The 16,659-nt window shown below is 53.3% G+C and overlaps 2 protein-coding genes across 7 annotated transcripts; one reads left to right on the top strand and one right to left on the bottom strand.

Annotated features, from left to right (window-relative positions):
• The first annotated feature begins 29 nt into the window (after positions 1-29).
• On the top strand, positions 30-7,256 carry SYNC (syncoilin, intermediate filament protein). 5 transcript variants are annotated; one of them, XM_054086389.1, is made up of 5 exons: positions 30-402; positions 482-561; positions 3,223-4,618; positions 5,829-5,953; positions 6,714-7,256. In XM_054086389.1, the coding sequence occupies exons 2-5, from the start codon at positions 497-499 to the stop codon at positions 6,775-6,777; spliced, it is 1,650 nt and encodes a 549-aa protein (XP_053942364.1). In that variant the 5' UTR covers positions 30-402; positions 482-496; the 3' UTR covers positions 6,778-7,256. The 5 variants fall into 5 exon arrangements, with proteins under 5 accessions (XP_053942364.1, XP_053942369.1, XP_053942368.1 ...); XM_054086394.1 differs by lacking the exon at positions 482-561 and having other exon boundaries at positions 31-402; XM_054086393.1 differs by lacking the exons at positions 30-402; positions 482-561 and adding an exon at positions 784-835.
• Positions 7,257-8,148: 892 nt separating this feature from the next.
• On the bottom strand, positions 8,149-16,602 carry RBBP4 (RB binding protein 4, chromatin remodeling factor). 2 transcript variants are annotated; one of them, XM_054086613.1, is made up of 12 exons: positions 16,493-16,602; positions 14,929-15,076; positions 14,204-14,349; positions 12,760-12,933; positions 11,914-12,029; positions 11,619-11,779; positions 11,371-11,497; positions 11,194-11,271; positions 10,009-10,085; positions 9,838-9,895; positions 9,632-9,742; positions 8,149-8,791 (listed from the first exon to the last, which is right to left on the bottom strand). In XM_054086613.1, the coding sequence occupies exons 1-12, from the start codon at positions 16,506-16,508 to the stop codon at positions 8,726-8,728; spliced, it is 1,278 nt and encodes a 425-aa protein (XP_053942588.1). In that variant the 5' UTR covers positions 16,509-16,602; the 3' UTR covers positions 8,149-8,725. The 2 variants fall into 2 exon arrangements, with proteins under 2 accessions (XP_053942588.1, XP_053942589.1); XM_054086614.1 differs by having other exon boundaries at positions 14,929-15,073; positions 16,493-16,579.
• Positions 16,603-16,659: the final 57 nt, after the last annotated feature.

The raw sequence follows: 16,659 nt of genomic DNA, 5'->3' as shown, positions 1-16,659 counted from the left end.
CTCTCCGCACCGGCTGGGCCCAGCGCGTGCCCGCAGCATCCAGGCTCTGCCGAGCGCACCGGGGTCCAAGCGATGACACCCGAGCCGGCCGTTGCCTGGTTATATCCACAAAACAGCCCCGCGCGGGGCCGGGGTATCCTCTTACGGAGCGAGAACAGCTGAGCCTCCTCAATCCGCACCCTGCGCTTGGCAGCCCACCAGATAAACCCAAGCGGCCTCGGCCGCTGCCATTGCCCCTCCGTCCCCGCCAAGGGTTGTGGGACCCACAACGACCCACAGCTCGAGCTCAAGATAGATATTTATACACACAACTCGTGTGAATTAACAGCATTCCTCTCCTACTGAGTCAAAAGTCTCGGCACAAATAGAGGCGCTTCATGGAAAAAAAGGGATAAAAGGAAGGTGGGTCAGGCTGGAAACAGAGACGGGATCCAAAAAAGAAAGAAAAAAACCCACCCAAATCTGCCTTTTCCTTTTAAAGCTCTGCTCCCACGGGATGGACGTGCACGGGTATTTTAAACCTGGTTCTGGCAGCGCAGCAGCGAGCGTGGCATGGGCAAGGTGTGGGGGACAGCGCGGGAGATGGGGTGGGGGACGGCATGGGACAGCGTGGGTGATGGTGTGGGGGACAGCATGGGACAGCGTGGGTGATGGTGTGGGTGACACCGTGGGTGATGGCGTGGGTGACGCAGGGACGGGGTGGCACTGGGTGATGTTGCAAGCTGTGGCGCACGTTGCGGGTGGTTTTGGGGCACGTAAGCTGGTGGCTTCCTGAGTGGCGAGCGCCAACTTCCTGATCCGCGGAGGCAGCGGGCAGGATCGGGCCCCGGCAGAGGTAGGCTGCGCTGGCTCTGGTTCGGCGGGGGTGACCCCGGGCCGCTGTGCCCACGCCAACCCAGCACCAGACCTAAAATAAGTATTTGATACAAATAGATGCCAATAATACAAGAGCTGGAGCGCCAGGGTGGGGATGGCACTGCCGGAAAGCAGGGGATGGTGGGTGAGCAGAGGTGGGAAAGCAGGGCTGTGGGCAGCGCGGGCAGCGTCACCGCAGGCACAGCCCAGCACCGCCAGCTCCATCCCCAGAGCGAGGGAACGGGGCAGCAGGGATGGACTGCGGGTGGGAGGGGAAGTGGGGGCTGCTCTGGCATCACTGCGGGGCTCACAGGGCTGACCCGGGCATCTCAACCCCATGGGTTATTGGTATTTAATACATTAATATACTTGAACACCAAAGGAGGGCATCTCCAGCCACCAGTGCCCGGACCAGCACTCCATTCTGGGCGCAGGATGAGGCCGCGTGTGCAGCATCACTTGGCGCTTCCCCTTCCAGCCGCCCGTGCCCGAGCAAACCCAGCGCACTCCAGGGGCCACCGCCCAGCACCCACTGTCCCCATCCCTGCCCAGCACCCTGCCTTGCTCCCTGGCAGGATGAGGCCCCGCAGCTCCCGGGAAGGGGCAGGTTTGCTGCTGCACAAAGCAAACTTCAGCTTTAAATGATGGGTGGGAGCAGCTGGAGCGCGCTGGGGGCTGCGGGGCTGCTCCCCAGGGATGCGAGGCTGCCTGCAGCGGCTGCCTCTGCCAGGGATGCAGGAGGCTTGGCCTTCCCCGCCCTCCTCCTCTTCCTCCTCCTCCTCCACTTGCTGCTGCTGCTCTCCGGGGCGGAGGAAGGCTGTCACCCGCAGCTGGCACTGCAGGCGGTGCCCAGGCTGCGGGGAGTCTGATTTCCAACCCTGTTTATTAATAACTGCCCCCCGCCCCATGCTAAGCCCATGTGCAGCGCAGAGCCGGAGGCGCTGGGCTCCAGGGGAGCAAGGTGAGAGCTGCCCGGGGGGAGCGCAGGGGGGGCTGCGTCTGCCGGGGGGTCCTGGGGGCACGGGAGCCTCGGGAGCGTGAGGGATATGGGGCAGGTGAGGGGGCTGCCCAGCCCTGGGGTGCACGCGTGGGGCAGAGGGTCTGGGGTTCAGCACCCAGGGAGCATCCCTGGACCCTCGGGGTGTGGGGGGGGAACAGCCCCTTGGGGGCACCCAGGAGCGCTGGGGACCCTGGGGTGAGGGGTGGTGGGTGGGAGAAGCCCCCACGCCCTGCGGTGAGGGTGGGACGGTGGCCTCTCCTCCTGCCCCACCGATGCAGAGCAGAGCTGATAACTTTGGAAAATAAGCACTGGCACTGGAGGAGGACGAGGAAAAAAAGAAGCGGAGCCCTCTCCCCACCTTTCCAGGCGCTGCCCCCTCTCCAGCCGCCGAGTCCGAGCTGCGATGTGTCATCGCTGCCCAAAACTACCTTATTAGGAGACAAAGTATCGGTGAAAATCCGTTCTTTCCTTAAAGCCATTGGGGCGAGCGGAGGGCTGCCCGCGAGTGCCAGCCTGCGCTCATTCCTTGGGGGATGACTAGACATGAGCTCAGCGGCGTGGCCGGGAGGTGAGGGCATCCTCACACCAAACCCACCAGCCTCGGCCCCTGGAGAGGGCAGGAAAAGCCCCTGACTCATCCCGAGGGTTGTCCTCTCCATCCTACCCCAAAGAGCGCCCGGGCGAACATGAGATGCGAGTGTTCGGTGGTGGCAGCTGCAGGTACCGGGGCTGGGGACAATGATGGGATCGGATGACGCTGCAAAGCCGAGCGGGTGCTGCTGCTGCAGAAGCTGCCGGTTGCTCGGGCGCTGTGCGTGCGGTGCTTGACTCCAGCTCAGCCACTCCAGAGCCCGCCTGCGCTCCAGCAGCGCATTCCCTTGCCGTGAGGTTATCCCACACTGCTAAAATCCTCACAAGTTTTACAGGCAGTGCCCACGCTGGCGAGGTGCTCGGCACCCCAAGTGGGAGACCGGCACAGCCGCGCTCTCGTCTCGCCAGCCGCACCCGTGCCACGGGGAGAGATCGGCCACAGCACAGCGGGCAGTTCCCATCGGCACCAGGGCAGCTCTTGGCTTCGGGGTCTGGGTTTGCATCCCTTGCTCTTCTTCTATCACAGTCAGTCACTTTTAGAGGGGTTTTCCTCTTGTTTTGGCTCGTGCCAAAACTGATGGTTTGGGTTGGAGTTGTCATCAGAGCGAGGCAGCGCAGCTCTGACCGCTTTGCAGAGTCTGTGGTGACACGGGGACAGCAGCGGGTCCCAGCGAGGGCATCCCCTGCCATGGGGCACCCGCGTCTCTCAGTGCAGGGAGGAAGGGCTGAGACCCGCTACACTCATTGCTCTGGTTCACATCTCCTTTCCTTTCCAGGGACCTGATGGCAGAGCCCGAGCCCCCTCCGGAGCTGCAGCTGGATGAAGCTGGAGCATCCTCAGCCCCGCAGGGAGCAGCTGTAGGTGCTGCTCCACACCCGGACTTTTTGCGCAGCCCATTAGACCCGGCGGTGGGGGTGATGCCCACTGGAGATGGGGCAGATGGTGAGGACGCTTTGTTGGAGCTAAATGAGCCGGGACCCCAGCTGGATGAGGATGCAGCCAGGGCCAAGATCCCGCTGGATGTGGATGTGGCAGGAATCACGCTGGACGTGGATGCAGACAGAGTAGAGATCCCCCTGGATGTGGATGCAGCAGGAAACCCACTGGATGTGGAGGTAGACAGAGTAGAGATCGCCCTGGATGTGGATGCAGCAGGAATCCCACTGGATGTGGAGGTAGAGAGAGTAGAGATCCCCCTGGATGTGGATGCAGCAGGAATCCCACTGGATGTGGAGATAGACAGAGTAGAGATCCCCCTGGATGTGGATGCAGCAGGAATCCCACTGGATGTGGATGCAGATGGAGCAGGGACCCTTCTGTACATGGACACAGATGGAGCAGGGGTCCCGGTGGATGCGGATGCAGATGGGGCAGGGATCCCACTGGACACGGATGCAGAGGGGGCAGGCAGCCCCCTGGGTGCGGATGGCACGGAGCATCCGTACCTGACCCTGGAAGAGCTCGGGGACTACTTCCAAGAGTGCATCGAAGCTGTTGAGCAGCTGGAGAAAGAGCGAGACGGCCTGATTGCGGAGCTGAGCCAGCTCCGGGAGCCGGCGCTGCAGGAGATCCGCCATGCCCACGAGGAGATCCAGGCGGCTTGCCGGCTGCTGGCCAAGGTGGAGCTGGAGAGGGACAACCTGAAGGATGAGATCCGGCAGATCAAGCAGAAGCTGTTCAAGGTGACGAAGGAGTGCGTGGCCTGCCAGTACCAGCTGGAGAGCCGGCGGCACGACCTCTCCCAGCACGCTGCGTACCAGGGCGAGCTGGAGACCCAGGCCGGGCAGCTCTCCAGCGAACTGTCCCAGCTGAAGGAGACCTGTGAGAAGGAGAAGGAGGCTTTGAGGCAACAGCTGGAGATGCCGCCGTGTCGGCAGGATAACCTGTACCTGCAGGAGAGCCGCCGGCTCTCCATGGAGTTTGAAAGCTTTGTGGCCGAGAGCCGTCGGGGTCTGGAGGAGCACTACGAGCCTCAGCTGCTGCGGCTGCTGGAGAGACGCGAGGCGGGGGCGAAGGCACTGCAGGAGATGCAGGGGCAGATCCAGGGCATGCGGGAAGCCCTGCGGCCCTTGCAGGGCGAGGTCAGCCGTCTGCGGCTGCAGAACCGCAGCCTGGAGGAGCAGATCGTCCTCGTCAAGCAGAAGCGGGATGAAGAAGTTGGGCAGTACCGGGTATGTCCCTTGTCCCGTCTCGTTTAGAGAGTGGGGAGTCATTTTCTGCAGCCAGTGAAGTGTGGCTGATGAAGGTCTTGCTGGTAGGGTCAAGAGGTGGAGGAGGACAGGGATGGGGTAGAACATCTCCTGCTGGTTAAAGCCAAATGCATCCCCTGCCCTGGCACGAGCTGGGAGAAGCAGCAGCCCCTGGTCGAGGGGCCAACACCAGGTTCCAGGGATGTGGTGTGAAAATGTTGGGTATTCATCCAATGAACTGCCAGATAAAGCTTTCTCCTGGTTATATTCTCACTCGGTTTTGCCCCATTCCTTGGAAACAGCCCCAGCCACCAGGGATGAGGCGAGAGCATGGGGGATTCCTTCCCAGAGCGTGCCGGTGGTGGAGCTGAGCGGTGCTGCTGAGCGCCAGCACCACAGGTTTCCCACAGCTTGCACTGAGGTGCAGTTTGCTGAGCTAAGGTGCTTGGAAAAGCCGGTTTTAAATGAAAGTGGCTTTTCTTCAGAAGCCCAGCCCTGCCAGGGCAGATCCTGCCCTCCCCACTGCCAAGAAGGGTCCCACTCCTGTGCCGCAGCCTGGGGCCGAGCTGTCTCCCTGGAGGGTTATTTCTGGCTGTGCCACCCGAGGAGCTCGTCCTGAGCGCAAAGGCAATTCAATATCTCCAAGAGCACAGTTGGCAAAGAGGCTCCACAATTAATCTCCCCCATTTCAACACTCTCTGTTCTCAGCTCATAACTGCTGCCTCCTCCCAGCCTGGCTCCGAGCAGCTTCTGGAAGCTGCATCCCGCTCCTGTGCTTCTCCTCCCCTCCTGGCTGGGGTCCAGGTCACCACGACCCACCACACCACTCCTCTTGGATTCAGGGCCACACTCCCTTGGAGAACAGAATGTTGGATCATCTCTGATGTGCCTCCACCTTTTCTTTTTCTCACATTCCTTGTTTATCTTTTCCCTATTCCTGCGTTTATGCAGTTCTGACAGCTTCTCTAAACACACAAAGTAGCCCAGGAGACAAACGAGCAAGCTGAGCGTGGCCTGAGGATCCCGCGCAGCCCAGACCGCGCTCCCACCTTCGTCATAAAGCAAAGCGTTTTTGCAGAGCCATCAGCCTGGCTGTGCTTGTCCAGCCAACTCCAGCCACAGGCAGCCCGCCAGCAGAAGCACGGGCAGCCTTCCTCCCCCACCTCATCCAGCTCCTCTTCTCACTCCGCAGGAGCAGGTTGAGGAGCTGGAGGACAGGCTGAAGGAGCTGAAGAACGGAGTCCAGCTCCAACAGCGCAAGAACCAAGAACTGGAGGAGCTGCGGACCAGTCTCCACCGGGAGCTCTCCATCTACAAGTCCGTTTGTGCCTCATCCCAGTGGTGCAGAGGGGCTGAGGAGGGCTGGGAGGAGGAGGATGGTGGAGATCGGTGGTGGTCACAGAGCTGTGGGACACCAGGGGTTTTGCTCCTGGGCCCAGGTGCAGCGGGTGGGTGAGCAACGGGTCCGGAAGGGCTGCACAATGGGAACTCCAGACCTTTGACCACCCAGCAAACAGGGATTTGGTGGAAATTGCTGTAAGCAGGAGTGGAGGTGGCTTTCCAAGAAGCAGGCGTTGCAAGACGCAGAAACAAGAGTAACTGTGTCCGCAATTCAGACCAGATCCAAACAACTCCACATGTTCACTGCTTGTAGCCCTTCTCAATCACTGGTCTGAATCACAGACCAGGATTAACCTGGGGCAGCAGCGGAGCCTCTTGACTCCTGGCAACCTACAAATCACCATCCCTGGAAGTGATAGCTCCCGACGCCTCTTGCGTGCCAGGACACCTCATCGAGTTTCCCATTTGTACCAGGGACCTCAGAGTTAAGGGTGGCCCCGAGCTGCCGCCTCCATAGCTCAGTTTAAAAGTGACATTCCCTCCTGTTAGTGCTGGTCTGTTTGCCGAGGGCCAGGTCCGCACGCTCACACAACCCTGTCCTGAGCCAGTTTGTTTCCTAGATACTTCCATATTACGAAAAGGATGTCAGAAATAGCGTCCCTGCCCCTGCCCTGTTCTCTCCAACCAGGCTGCTTACGTGCACGTTCTAGTCTAAACGCACTTTCTCCTGATACAGGGGCTGCTTAGAAATCTACGGACACCTTTGCAAATCGGAAGAAAAAGCTGACCAGGACTGCTAGGAGTGATGAACTTCTTGCTGTAGCAGCAGTAAAGGACAGAGGCACCTGCAGGGACGTCTCCTCTTGCTGCTCATCCTGACGCACAGCAGCCACACATCAGGAATACCGGACAATCATTCACTTGTCTGTATTTCTCAAGGCACTGCTGTCGTGAAACTGCTTTTCCACAAAGGAGCAGAAAGTACTTGCACTGAACAATGGACGTGGATGCAAAAGAACAGATGTGTTTCGCTGTTTGGGAACGTCCCCGGTCGTGTTCCTGGGTGGGTCGGGTGAGCCTGTGCAGAAAGCGTTATGGAAGGCAGGGGTACGGGTGGATTTTTGAAGTTTACATGCAAAGAAGCTCTACCCTTTAACAGGATTTTCTTTTATATTCCAAGGCTCTCTACTGTTTTGGGGACAGGCTCCACCCCAGGCCACTGAAACAGTGTGTGGAGATTAGGCTTCCACTTTATGTAGTCTCACACTGAAAATAAAGGTCAGAGTTTAAGATCCTTTTTATTCCTATAGCTGTCTGTCAGAGCAGAAATAACAAGCTCGTGTCCTGGTATCAAACTAATCATGCTGCACTCAAAAAACAATAGTTCTGTGCTAAGAGATACAGGTTGACCATGAACACAGAGTGCAGCGCGCCCCACGGGGACAGGGCACCTCAGTGCCTTCCTGGCTGCTCCGGGACAGCGAGAACTCATTTCCTCATGTCACAAAAAAGCAGCACTAACACAAAGGGCAGAAGCATCCATCTGTTACAAAGGAACATCTATCCCAGCACCCAGTCTCACAGGACACGGGGGCAGAGGCAACACCCTTGCTCTCTCCGCCTCCTGAAGAGGCAGAGTTCACCCTGGAGAGAGGAGTTAATGCAGGAGGAAAATATTAACACAAGAATGACAAGCCTACACAGCATTTACGTAGAAAAAATTTATTCCATCTGAAGCACTTACACACCATTGGTGATGAGGAGCACGGAGAGGACAGGCTGCTGGTGGGCCGGGACGCCCCGAGGGAGAGGTGCACAACTCGTGGTCACGGACTAACTCCTAACAAAGGTGTTCAGCCACGTTGAATTTGCTTTAGGGATACCAGCTACCAGCGGGGTTTCAGGTGAGCGGCGATGCCGCCCACGGGGCATTGGCTGGTGGCACACACACCTTCACAACTTGGGGGCAGCCCCAAGTTTTAAAAACCATTTCACAGAAAGGAAAGAAACACATGTGAGAACACAGCTCAAGAAACACACAATAGAGCCAAAACATGGGAGAACAATGCTCTGCAGGAATAGCTAGGGAATCCAAACCGCTGGCGCCCAGCAGATGGGAGAAGAGGGGAAAGAAGGAGGGAAGGAATGAAAAACCCAGAATTACCAGAAGAGACAAAAAACAGAAAATGAAATTTAATTTTAGTTCAAGAACCTGCAAATCTGTTTCGCATCCGCAGAGGCAGAAAAATCCACAAGGTACAGATTAACTAAGGAAGCCCGAGACTCCCGAGTTGTCCTAAAGAGGACAAGCCTTTCCCCACTCCGTGTCCGAGCTGCCAGCGGACGAACAGTTGTGTCCTCTCTGCTGACTTAGGCACACGCCGGCAGCTCTGCCGAACCAACTGCTGTTTAAATTAGGCAAAAGCTGCAGCAAGCGAGAAACAGAAGAGGAAAAAACAATACAACCAAGGTTGCTCTGTGTGATGAAGGCAGCCAAAGCAGGACAACCAGTCCTGCAAATAGGGGCTGCTGCAGGAAATGTGACCGAGGAGCTGCAGCGCGGCACTAGCTGAACCGGGCCAAGCCTCTCCTCAGGGAGCACTCGCAGTCTGGGTTGAAGCCTGTCGATGGCATCTACAGAGGATGGTGAACACAAAGCCTACGTGTGTCTCAAAATCAGTGTTAAGTCAGTATCTGGGGTGAGAAGGAAGAGAAGGAGAAAGACTAAGAACAGGAAAAGGTTGTCATCTAGGATCCTTGGCCTTCTGGATCCACACTGCCTTCAGGGTCTTCATCATTATAGATGTTCTCCGCCTACAAAACAGAGAGAGAGGAACTGGAGAAGCGTTTCCCATCACATGGAACAGGATTCCATCTGCCAGAACACTTCAGAGAGTCCTGGCGTTCTTCACCTGCAGATACACAACACCCATCCCTGACCCCACAAGGCCACTAACGTTAAAGCAGCAACACAAACGACCCTTTTCATAGCAGCCACGTCCCCAAAACAGTTCTTAAGTCCCCTGTAAGTTACTGTAGCTGATAGAAATCTGCCTCAGAGACCATGGCAAGGCAAGCTTCAGCGAGCAGACGATTTCATATATGGTTAGCAGGTCCTCTGCCTTGCACAGCAGCACCTTCCGCAAGGACTACACATGGAAGGTTGCTGAGAACAAAGCCCCTGTGAAGCAATTGGAGATAAACAAAAACTAGGAGCAGGGCCTTGTCAAAGGTTCCTCAAGCAACACAAGAACTCCAACAGCGGGGTGTTTAGGACCAGCAAACGTTCCCTGCTCACCACCAGCCCTCTTGTTCCACAGGAGGATGTTTGCAAACATTTAATACTTTAAGACAATAACTGAACAGAAATCTCAACTTCATTGTGAGTTTTCACACGCATTCTTTTCACTCAAACACAGAAGGGAAAAATGTGCTTCTGCATCAGTACTTTGGTTTTTTTAAATCATGAGAAACACAAAACAGCTTCTGAGTATTTGCAAGCCACTGTTTTGCCCAAACCTTAAGTGGATTTTACCACCTCTTGGTGATTTAGGCAGTGCTACACAGCTGAGAGCTGCAGATAAAACCAGGAACACTGAGATCCAAGCAGTTCAACACCACCTGCCACCGCCTGCCCCTTTCTGAACAACTCACCATTTGCCAGACTTGCATGATATTGTCTTCTGATACAGAACAAATTACCCAGGGTTCATTTGGATTCCAGGAGAAATCAGATATCTTTGCAGTGTGACCACCGTGAATAAACTAGAATTGGAGGAAACAAGAAGGGGAATGTTTTCAACTCTACATCAGAGATTGATAATAGGTCACAACAGTCGATGAGATGAAGAAAAACTTACCAGCAGCTCCGGGGGTCCATCCTCAGCATCCTCCGGGGATTGCTCCTCTCCAATTTTACTGCAAAAAGAGGGAGGAGAAATGAAAAGGTGAGAAGGTTGGTTGTTTTTTGAAGTAAGATGCAATTCATCAATCATATTCCACCAGTCCAACATGACTAATTTGGGATTTACCTCAAGTCCCAGACGTTGAGGCGGCGGTCGGTGCCGCTGGAGGCCAATATGGTTTCATTATGGGGAGACCACTGAACCTGCAGACAAGGAGGAATCCAGAAAGGTGAAACGTGACAGACACACACAACAAGCACCACTGTGGTTTGTATCATGAAAGCTCTAGGAGAATCCAATTTGATACTAACTTGAAACACAAATATGGCTAATAAGAATATTCTAACACAGGAGATGGGTTTGTGAACATCCAAACACCAGTGAGGCGTCCAAACACCAAAAAACGGCCACGCGACCTTTCCTCCAACAAAGGCCACGTGTTGTAAAGTGCAAACAGCTCTCAAGAGGATTGGCTGCTCCTGCCTTAACAAGGATTGCACAGATAGAAGCTGTGGAGTCCTTCAGTGGCAGGTAGGGTTTACACGCGGAAAGAAATCACTGTAATGAAGCATAACTGCCCAAAAGCTCACATTTACTGCTTCTGCTAGAGATAAATCTCTCCAAAACATACCCCTTAATAGGATCACAGGATTAGAAAGAACACATGATTCCACACACTAACCCGACATTTTGGGATTCCATGTGTAAGTTTATTCGGAGGTAACGCAATAATCCTATGAAAAATCCCTACATGTTTTTCTTCCGAGTAAGGCGTAAGATGGAGACAGAAATGCTGTCTCCACTAGGCACGTGCTACCTATGATGTTAACGTTCTATATCTGCACTAGCAAAATTAGCAACTGTTCGTTGTCGCAGGATGTTTTGGCGACCCCCATTAAAGGGTACTGGCTAAACCCTTCCTACAGGTCCAGGCCAAGGAGATGAAAGCACTGCAGTCATTTCACTGCGCCTCCCTGTTTCGATCTGCTGCCATGAATAATTGACACTGACTCTGTGCTGCTAGTGTTTCACCTCTGTGCTGCAGTTAAGGCTCTCAACTAGTTCCTTGTTACATTCCACCCCTGGCTGTCTGGGCACTCCTATCTTTACCGGAGCCCTGCCCACAGAGAGCTCTGCCCCACAGCAATAAGAGAGAAAGTTATAAGCAGAGGAGAGAAAAGAACACAGGATTTTTTAAGTGCAAGTGCGTTTAATAAAAACGCAGAGCAGAAAAGAATGTTTTACATTTTTTCCAGACAGCTGAGTAGAACTAAGTCCACCTGTATAATAGATAAAGATGTTTCGTTATACCTGAAATATCTCATCTTTATGAGATTCGAAAGAGTGCAACTTCAGTTTCAGGTTCCTCAGGTCCCACAGAGCGACAGTCTAGTGAAAAAAACAAACAGATGTTTTGTTGAAGTAACCGATATCCACATTTACACATCAGAACTGAGTAAGTGTGTTCCAAGCTCAAGGCAGACGCACCTTATCAGCTGAGCCTGTCGCCAGAATAAACTCGCTATAGGGATTGAAAGAGAGACAGTTGACTTCAGCCGTGTGAGCGTCCACGGAATGGCTAGGCTTGGAGGTGTTGTTTGACCGAGTATCCCAGCTGTAAAGGCGAAAAGATGAAAATGAAACAAAAGTTCATGTCCCATGTTACCGAGGGACTGAGGAGCAAATGTGAAAGAGGAAAAGGAGCACTAGGTTTCCAAAGACACTCCCGCACTTACATCATGAGCTTCTGGTCATCAGCAACAGATCCAAACAGAGATTCGTGGAGCAGGTGCCAAGAGACATCTTCCACCACTGCTGTGTGCCCTGTGAAGATGGTCTTTGCATCCACCACTTTGCCTTCTTTCGGAACAGCACTAATATCCCATAAGCAAATGGTCTTCAAAGAAATAAAAATTCAAACAATTGCATCTTTAACAGACTCCTTTGCCTCCACCCCCTCCAAGCCCCCGTGTCTGACCTCTGCCACGGGACACAGCGCACACTGCACCCGGCTGCGTTTGAAGTACTCACATGATCATCAGAAGCACTAAGCAAATGCCCACTCAGGTTAGGGTTCCAGGACAGCCCATAACCTTCCTTCTGGTGCCCACGCAGGCGCAGGTCAGGGTTACACTCTCCAGATGGGTCTGTAAAGAGGCAGCATAAGAACTCCAGTGTCTGCTACCATTCCCAGCACATCCTGAAGCACCTGGCATTACATTTTACGGTGCTCTGCTAAGCTTTGCTTTGACATTCCCCACAGGATCCCCCTCCACCCTTTGGAGCCTTCTCCCCAGCTGAAGAATCACCTCATTAAAATAGAATGCACCAAGACAACAGAGTGTGGTTTGTCTTCTCAGCTTCACAAAAACGCACTGCGTTTCTTTCCAAGCTGCTATTTGTTTTGGCTGGATAGCCCAGCAGTGGCCCACTCTAAATTGCTGCAGTGTTTCTCTCATCATCTCCAACTGCACTTTGAAAGCAAGACAGGCATTTCTGATCCTCTCACAAGCAGCAGAACTAGTTACTCTTGAGAAGTTGATGGGTAAATGACTGTTAATATCCTTACAGGATATCAAGACAACAGTTCAGGTACCCAACAAATGATACAGCACACAGAGGGCCACCCTTCCACCACCGCAGACTCCAACACACACAATGAAACATGCACTAGAACAGCAAAAGGAAAACCCATACCTTGCTGTTGATACCTAGTGGATACCTACGCTTAGGCTTCCTACAAAATAACCTTCAAAACTAAATACCTATTTTCCCCTAAAATCACACACGATGTGCACCCACACGACTTTTTAACCTCCTTTCTTAAGGACGGGCTGGCTGATCTCTGAAGCACAGACACAAGGAAGAAGCAGACACCTGGTTTGGAGGGGTGTTTGGTGTAATCAAAGACAAGGACGTCACTGGATGGAGTCTTCGTGGCGATGATGCATGGGTTCTGCGGCATGTAACGCGCTCGATTCACTTCTCCCTCGTGGTTTATCTTGATTTCAATTTCAATTTTGCCACTAACTGACCCGAAGCCTCCGAACTCTGGAAATGAGAATTCAGTAGTTGTAAATAATGAGCCTGTTTCAGATCAAGACACAAAGACTCAGTTACCGGTACTGCCAAGCACTTATTTTGAAAGAACAGTCAAAAGAACAATTGAAACTAAATAATCCAGTTTCCAAATATCATGTGGTTTTAAACATCTGTAACATCAAAATATCAGAACACAGTCCAAGTTAGAGACCATTTCTTCCCCAAAATTTTTTACTATTTCAACACCATGAGCCCCAAATTCATTGTATCTCAATTCACTATATCCAAAACTCTTGCCGTTACTGCAGCTGTGCTGTATACTTTTCAAACAGACGTGTTGTAACTGCACTTTCAAATATAACAAAAATCAGCATTGTGGAACAAAGCTCTGGTACAATCAAGATGCTGCACCGCGTTTAAGGCACAGGACTGTACCGTAACCACTAATCACCTTGGCTTTGTACATACAGTCATGGTAACTCAGCGTTTACAGCACCGCTCTGGCAAGAGGAGGGAGTTCGTTTGTTTTGGTTCTAAACTGCAGCAGTATACTTTTGAGAAATACTAAAATAGAATAGAAACAACGTATTTACTAGACAACACTGTGTTTGTGAAAAACTCACAGAAGCCCAAAGACCAAAATACTAATTGCACAATCCCAGCTTCCGGCAAAAGGAAGAGCAAATATTGGATTGTTATAGACTTTCATCAGGCAGAAAGATTGATTCTGCCTGTAAAAATCAGCAATGTCTGACCGGCAGCAATGCCGACAGCCAGCAAAGATTACAGAAAACATTGCATCTGAGTCTGATACACCCAACAAAATACAATCATCTTTTTATCCAGGAGGGTTGGCACAATGATCAGGTGGCAGAATTCAGACAAGAGAAGAACATTTGAAAGGTTACAGTGTTCTGAAATAAAATACTCTTCAATATGAGTGACCTTGCCACTGGAAGTGTTGACGTAACGCAAAAGCGATAATAAAATCACCAATAAGCCGTGCTCCATGGAATTCAATGTCAAGTCCCAATGAGAAATAAGAGAGGGGTGAGGTTCCCCCGACTTTTGCAATAAGTCTGCCACTTTCTTTTTTCATCATTAAGACACTACATACATTCAAAAACACAGTATTTGTCTGTTAGATAAGGGTACCACTTAAAAACAAATTGATTAATTGATGAGTAATATCTGAGCTTTAAGGAAAGACAAATGTCCTTTTAAGAAGGGAAAGAAAAAATGGTTGAAACTGCCCAGCTCCACATCTCTGGTCTCTCACCTCCCTTCTCGCTGTCATAGTGTGAGGCATCGAACTGTGCATCATCGTTGGGCAGCTGCACGCTAGCAATCACCAGGTGATTTTGCTCATCTGAAGTGTGGGTGCCCAGGACCAACCGGTGAATGCTGAAATCTTTGCCCTCGGGCCTGCAAGGCAACAGTTACATGAGAAACAAAAGGTTTACACAATACTAAGCCAGGAGAGCATCCAACACTAACAACCCTCCAAAGTCATTGTTGCTCTCCTGCACTCACCTCCTTCAAGGTCTCAAGCTAAAATTCTCGCAGCACAACACTCCAACAGACCTCCACTCCATGCCTTCCTGTAAGAGACCCTACCAGCTCCCCTCAAGTACCACTCTGAGGGGCACAAATATTCCCTGCAAGCAAAACACCGCTATGGAAGCCTGAGTGCCTATTGGTGGCTATAGAGAAATTATCTGTAGTTCTACTTTTGAGTAGCTTTTTGCTTATTAAAGGGGAAGGTGAAGCAGGAAGAATACAAAGAAATCACGTGTGAAGATGTCTTCTCAGTAGTAAAAGACATTTTCCCGAATTAAAAATGCCCTGATTATCTCCCTGGTGTGCATAGTCCTCAGCTTGCTGTTGGCAAGGGAAGGGTACAAAAAGTGAAGAAAGGAATTGTGTACTGTGGTGCTTTAACAAAGAGCAATCCTCGAGTTCCATTTATTCTACTTTAAAAGAGAAGCAGAAGGGTCTGTTTACCTGGTCACATCTGGAAGCCACTGAGCAGTCAGGCTGGGCCACTCCAGTGCGTGCGTCATCACCAGGTCGTACAAGAAGGGGGTGTTCTTCTTCCATATCTTATACTCCTCGTTGATCACGCGCTCTTCCACCGCATCATCAAAGGCTGCTGAAGATTTTATTTAAAAAACACACACGTGTTTAGCCTTTATGAGCATATTCACAAGATGCACAACACTGAGTGGGTGTCTGAACCAAGAGTCAACTACATCCCCCGGGTCTGCTGACACCTACCTGGGGAGGAGGTGTGATGATTACAAACACTGTTGCATGCACTAACCCTTGTTTCTGGACACAAAGCTCAGAATTAACATTAACTGTGTCAAATTTTACTACCCTAACAGAAGCAGCACAACGAAACAGGAAGCTTGCTGTCATGGATACCATGGAGGTGGATGTCAGAGACAGATATTTTGATACTCAAACGGTTTGCCTTAAATCATGTTTTCGAATTTTAGGGAGGGACCCAGGGTCTTACTCCGGTGACCACTGTCCAGGCTGGGTCAGGACACGGCAAACCGGGCTGTCCAGGTGTGTGAAGGCAAGCGGCCCCGTAAGCGCTGTCACACGCTGGGTGCAACTGGAACTACCAGTTCCCAAATCCAGTTTCCCAAGGCTGTTACCTTGTTCCTCTCGGGCACTTTCCTACCCCAACTGCAGCAGTCTCTGCTCCACAGGGAAAACAGGCACAGCTGGGCCCTGGGGGCAGCGGGCGGCACAGGGCTGTGCGGTGGGGACCCCACTTTGTCTGCTCATGTCCTGCAACGGGCACAGCGCTCCTGCTGTTCTCCCAGAGCCCACGCATACCGATAAACCGGGCACAAATGGACCAAAGTGTGGGCGAGTGGAGGGCACAGTCCTCAGGGAACAGACACTTGGCTCCACACCCCAAACAGCGCCTGGACTCCAGACCCCAGACAGGGTCTCAGACCTCAGATGGAGGCCCAGACCCCAGATTCCAAATCTGGGTCCCAGATCCCAAAAGGGGACTCAGATCTCAAACGGGGTCCCAGACCCCAAACGGGCAACCAGACCCCTGAGTCCAAAGGGGAGCCCAGACTATAAACAGGGTTCCAGACCCCAGACTCCAAATGGGGTCGCAGATCCCAAACGGGGACTCAGACCCCTTACCCCAAACAGGGGCTCACACCCTAAAGGGGGTCCCGGACCCCTGACCCCAAAGAGGAGCCCAGAGTTCAAACAGTGTCCAGGGACCAGGCAGGGCCTGGACCCCGGACAGAGGCCCAGTGCCCAGACCCCAAACGGGGACCTAGGGCCCAAAGAGAGCCCCGACCGCAGGGCTCAGGACCCACATAGGCCTAAAGACCCCCTACAGGCCCCACGCCCGGCCCCACTCCCGGGAGGCCCCGGGACTGGGGGGGGCGGCCTCGTGTGGCGGCCCCGCCCCCGCGCGCGCCCCCTGGCGGAGCCGCCCCCGTTACCCTCGGAGCGGCGCCAGTTTTAGGGTGTGTGTGAGAGGGGAGGTGGTGCCGGTGTCCCCGTCCCGGCGCGACCCGCGGCCTACCTTCCTTGTCCGCCATGGCGGGCCGGGCCGCGCTGCTCCGCTCTATTGTTCCCGGCCCCCGCCGCCGCGCGCCCCTTCGCGCGCCAACACCGCCCAATCCGCGCCAGCCGCCGGACCTCGGCAGCCAATCAGCGCCCGGTGCCGAGCCCCGGCAACCAATCAGTGCC

Source organism: Cuculus canorus, chromosome 22 (genome assembly GCF_017976375.1).
Source record: "Cuculus canorus isolate bCucCan1 chromosome 22, bCucCan1.pri, whole genome shotgun sequence".
NCBI lineage: Eukaryota > Metazoa > Chordata > Aves > Cuculiformes > Cuculidae > Cuculus > Cuculus canorus.
Note: the sequence above shows the minus strand (reverse complement) of the source record. Positions and strands in the feature narration are given on the sequence as shown.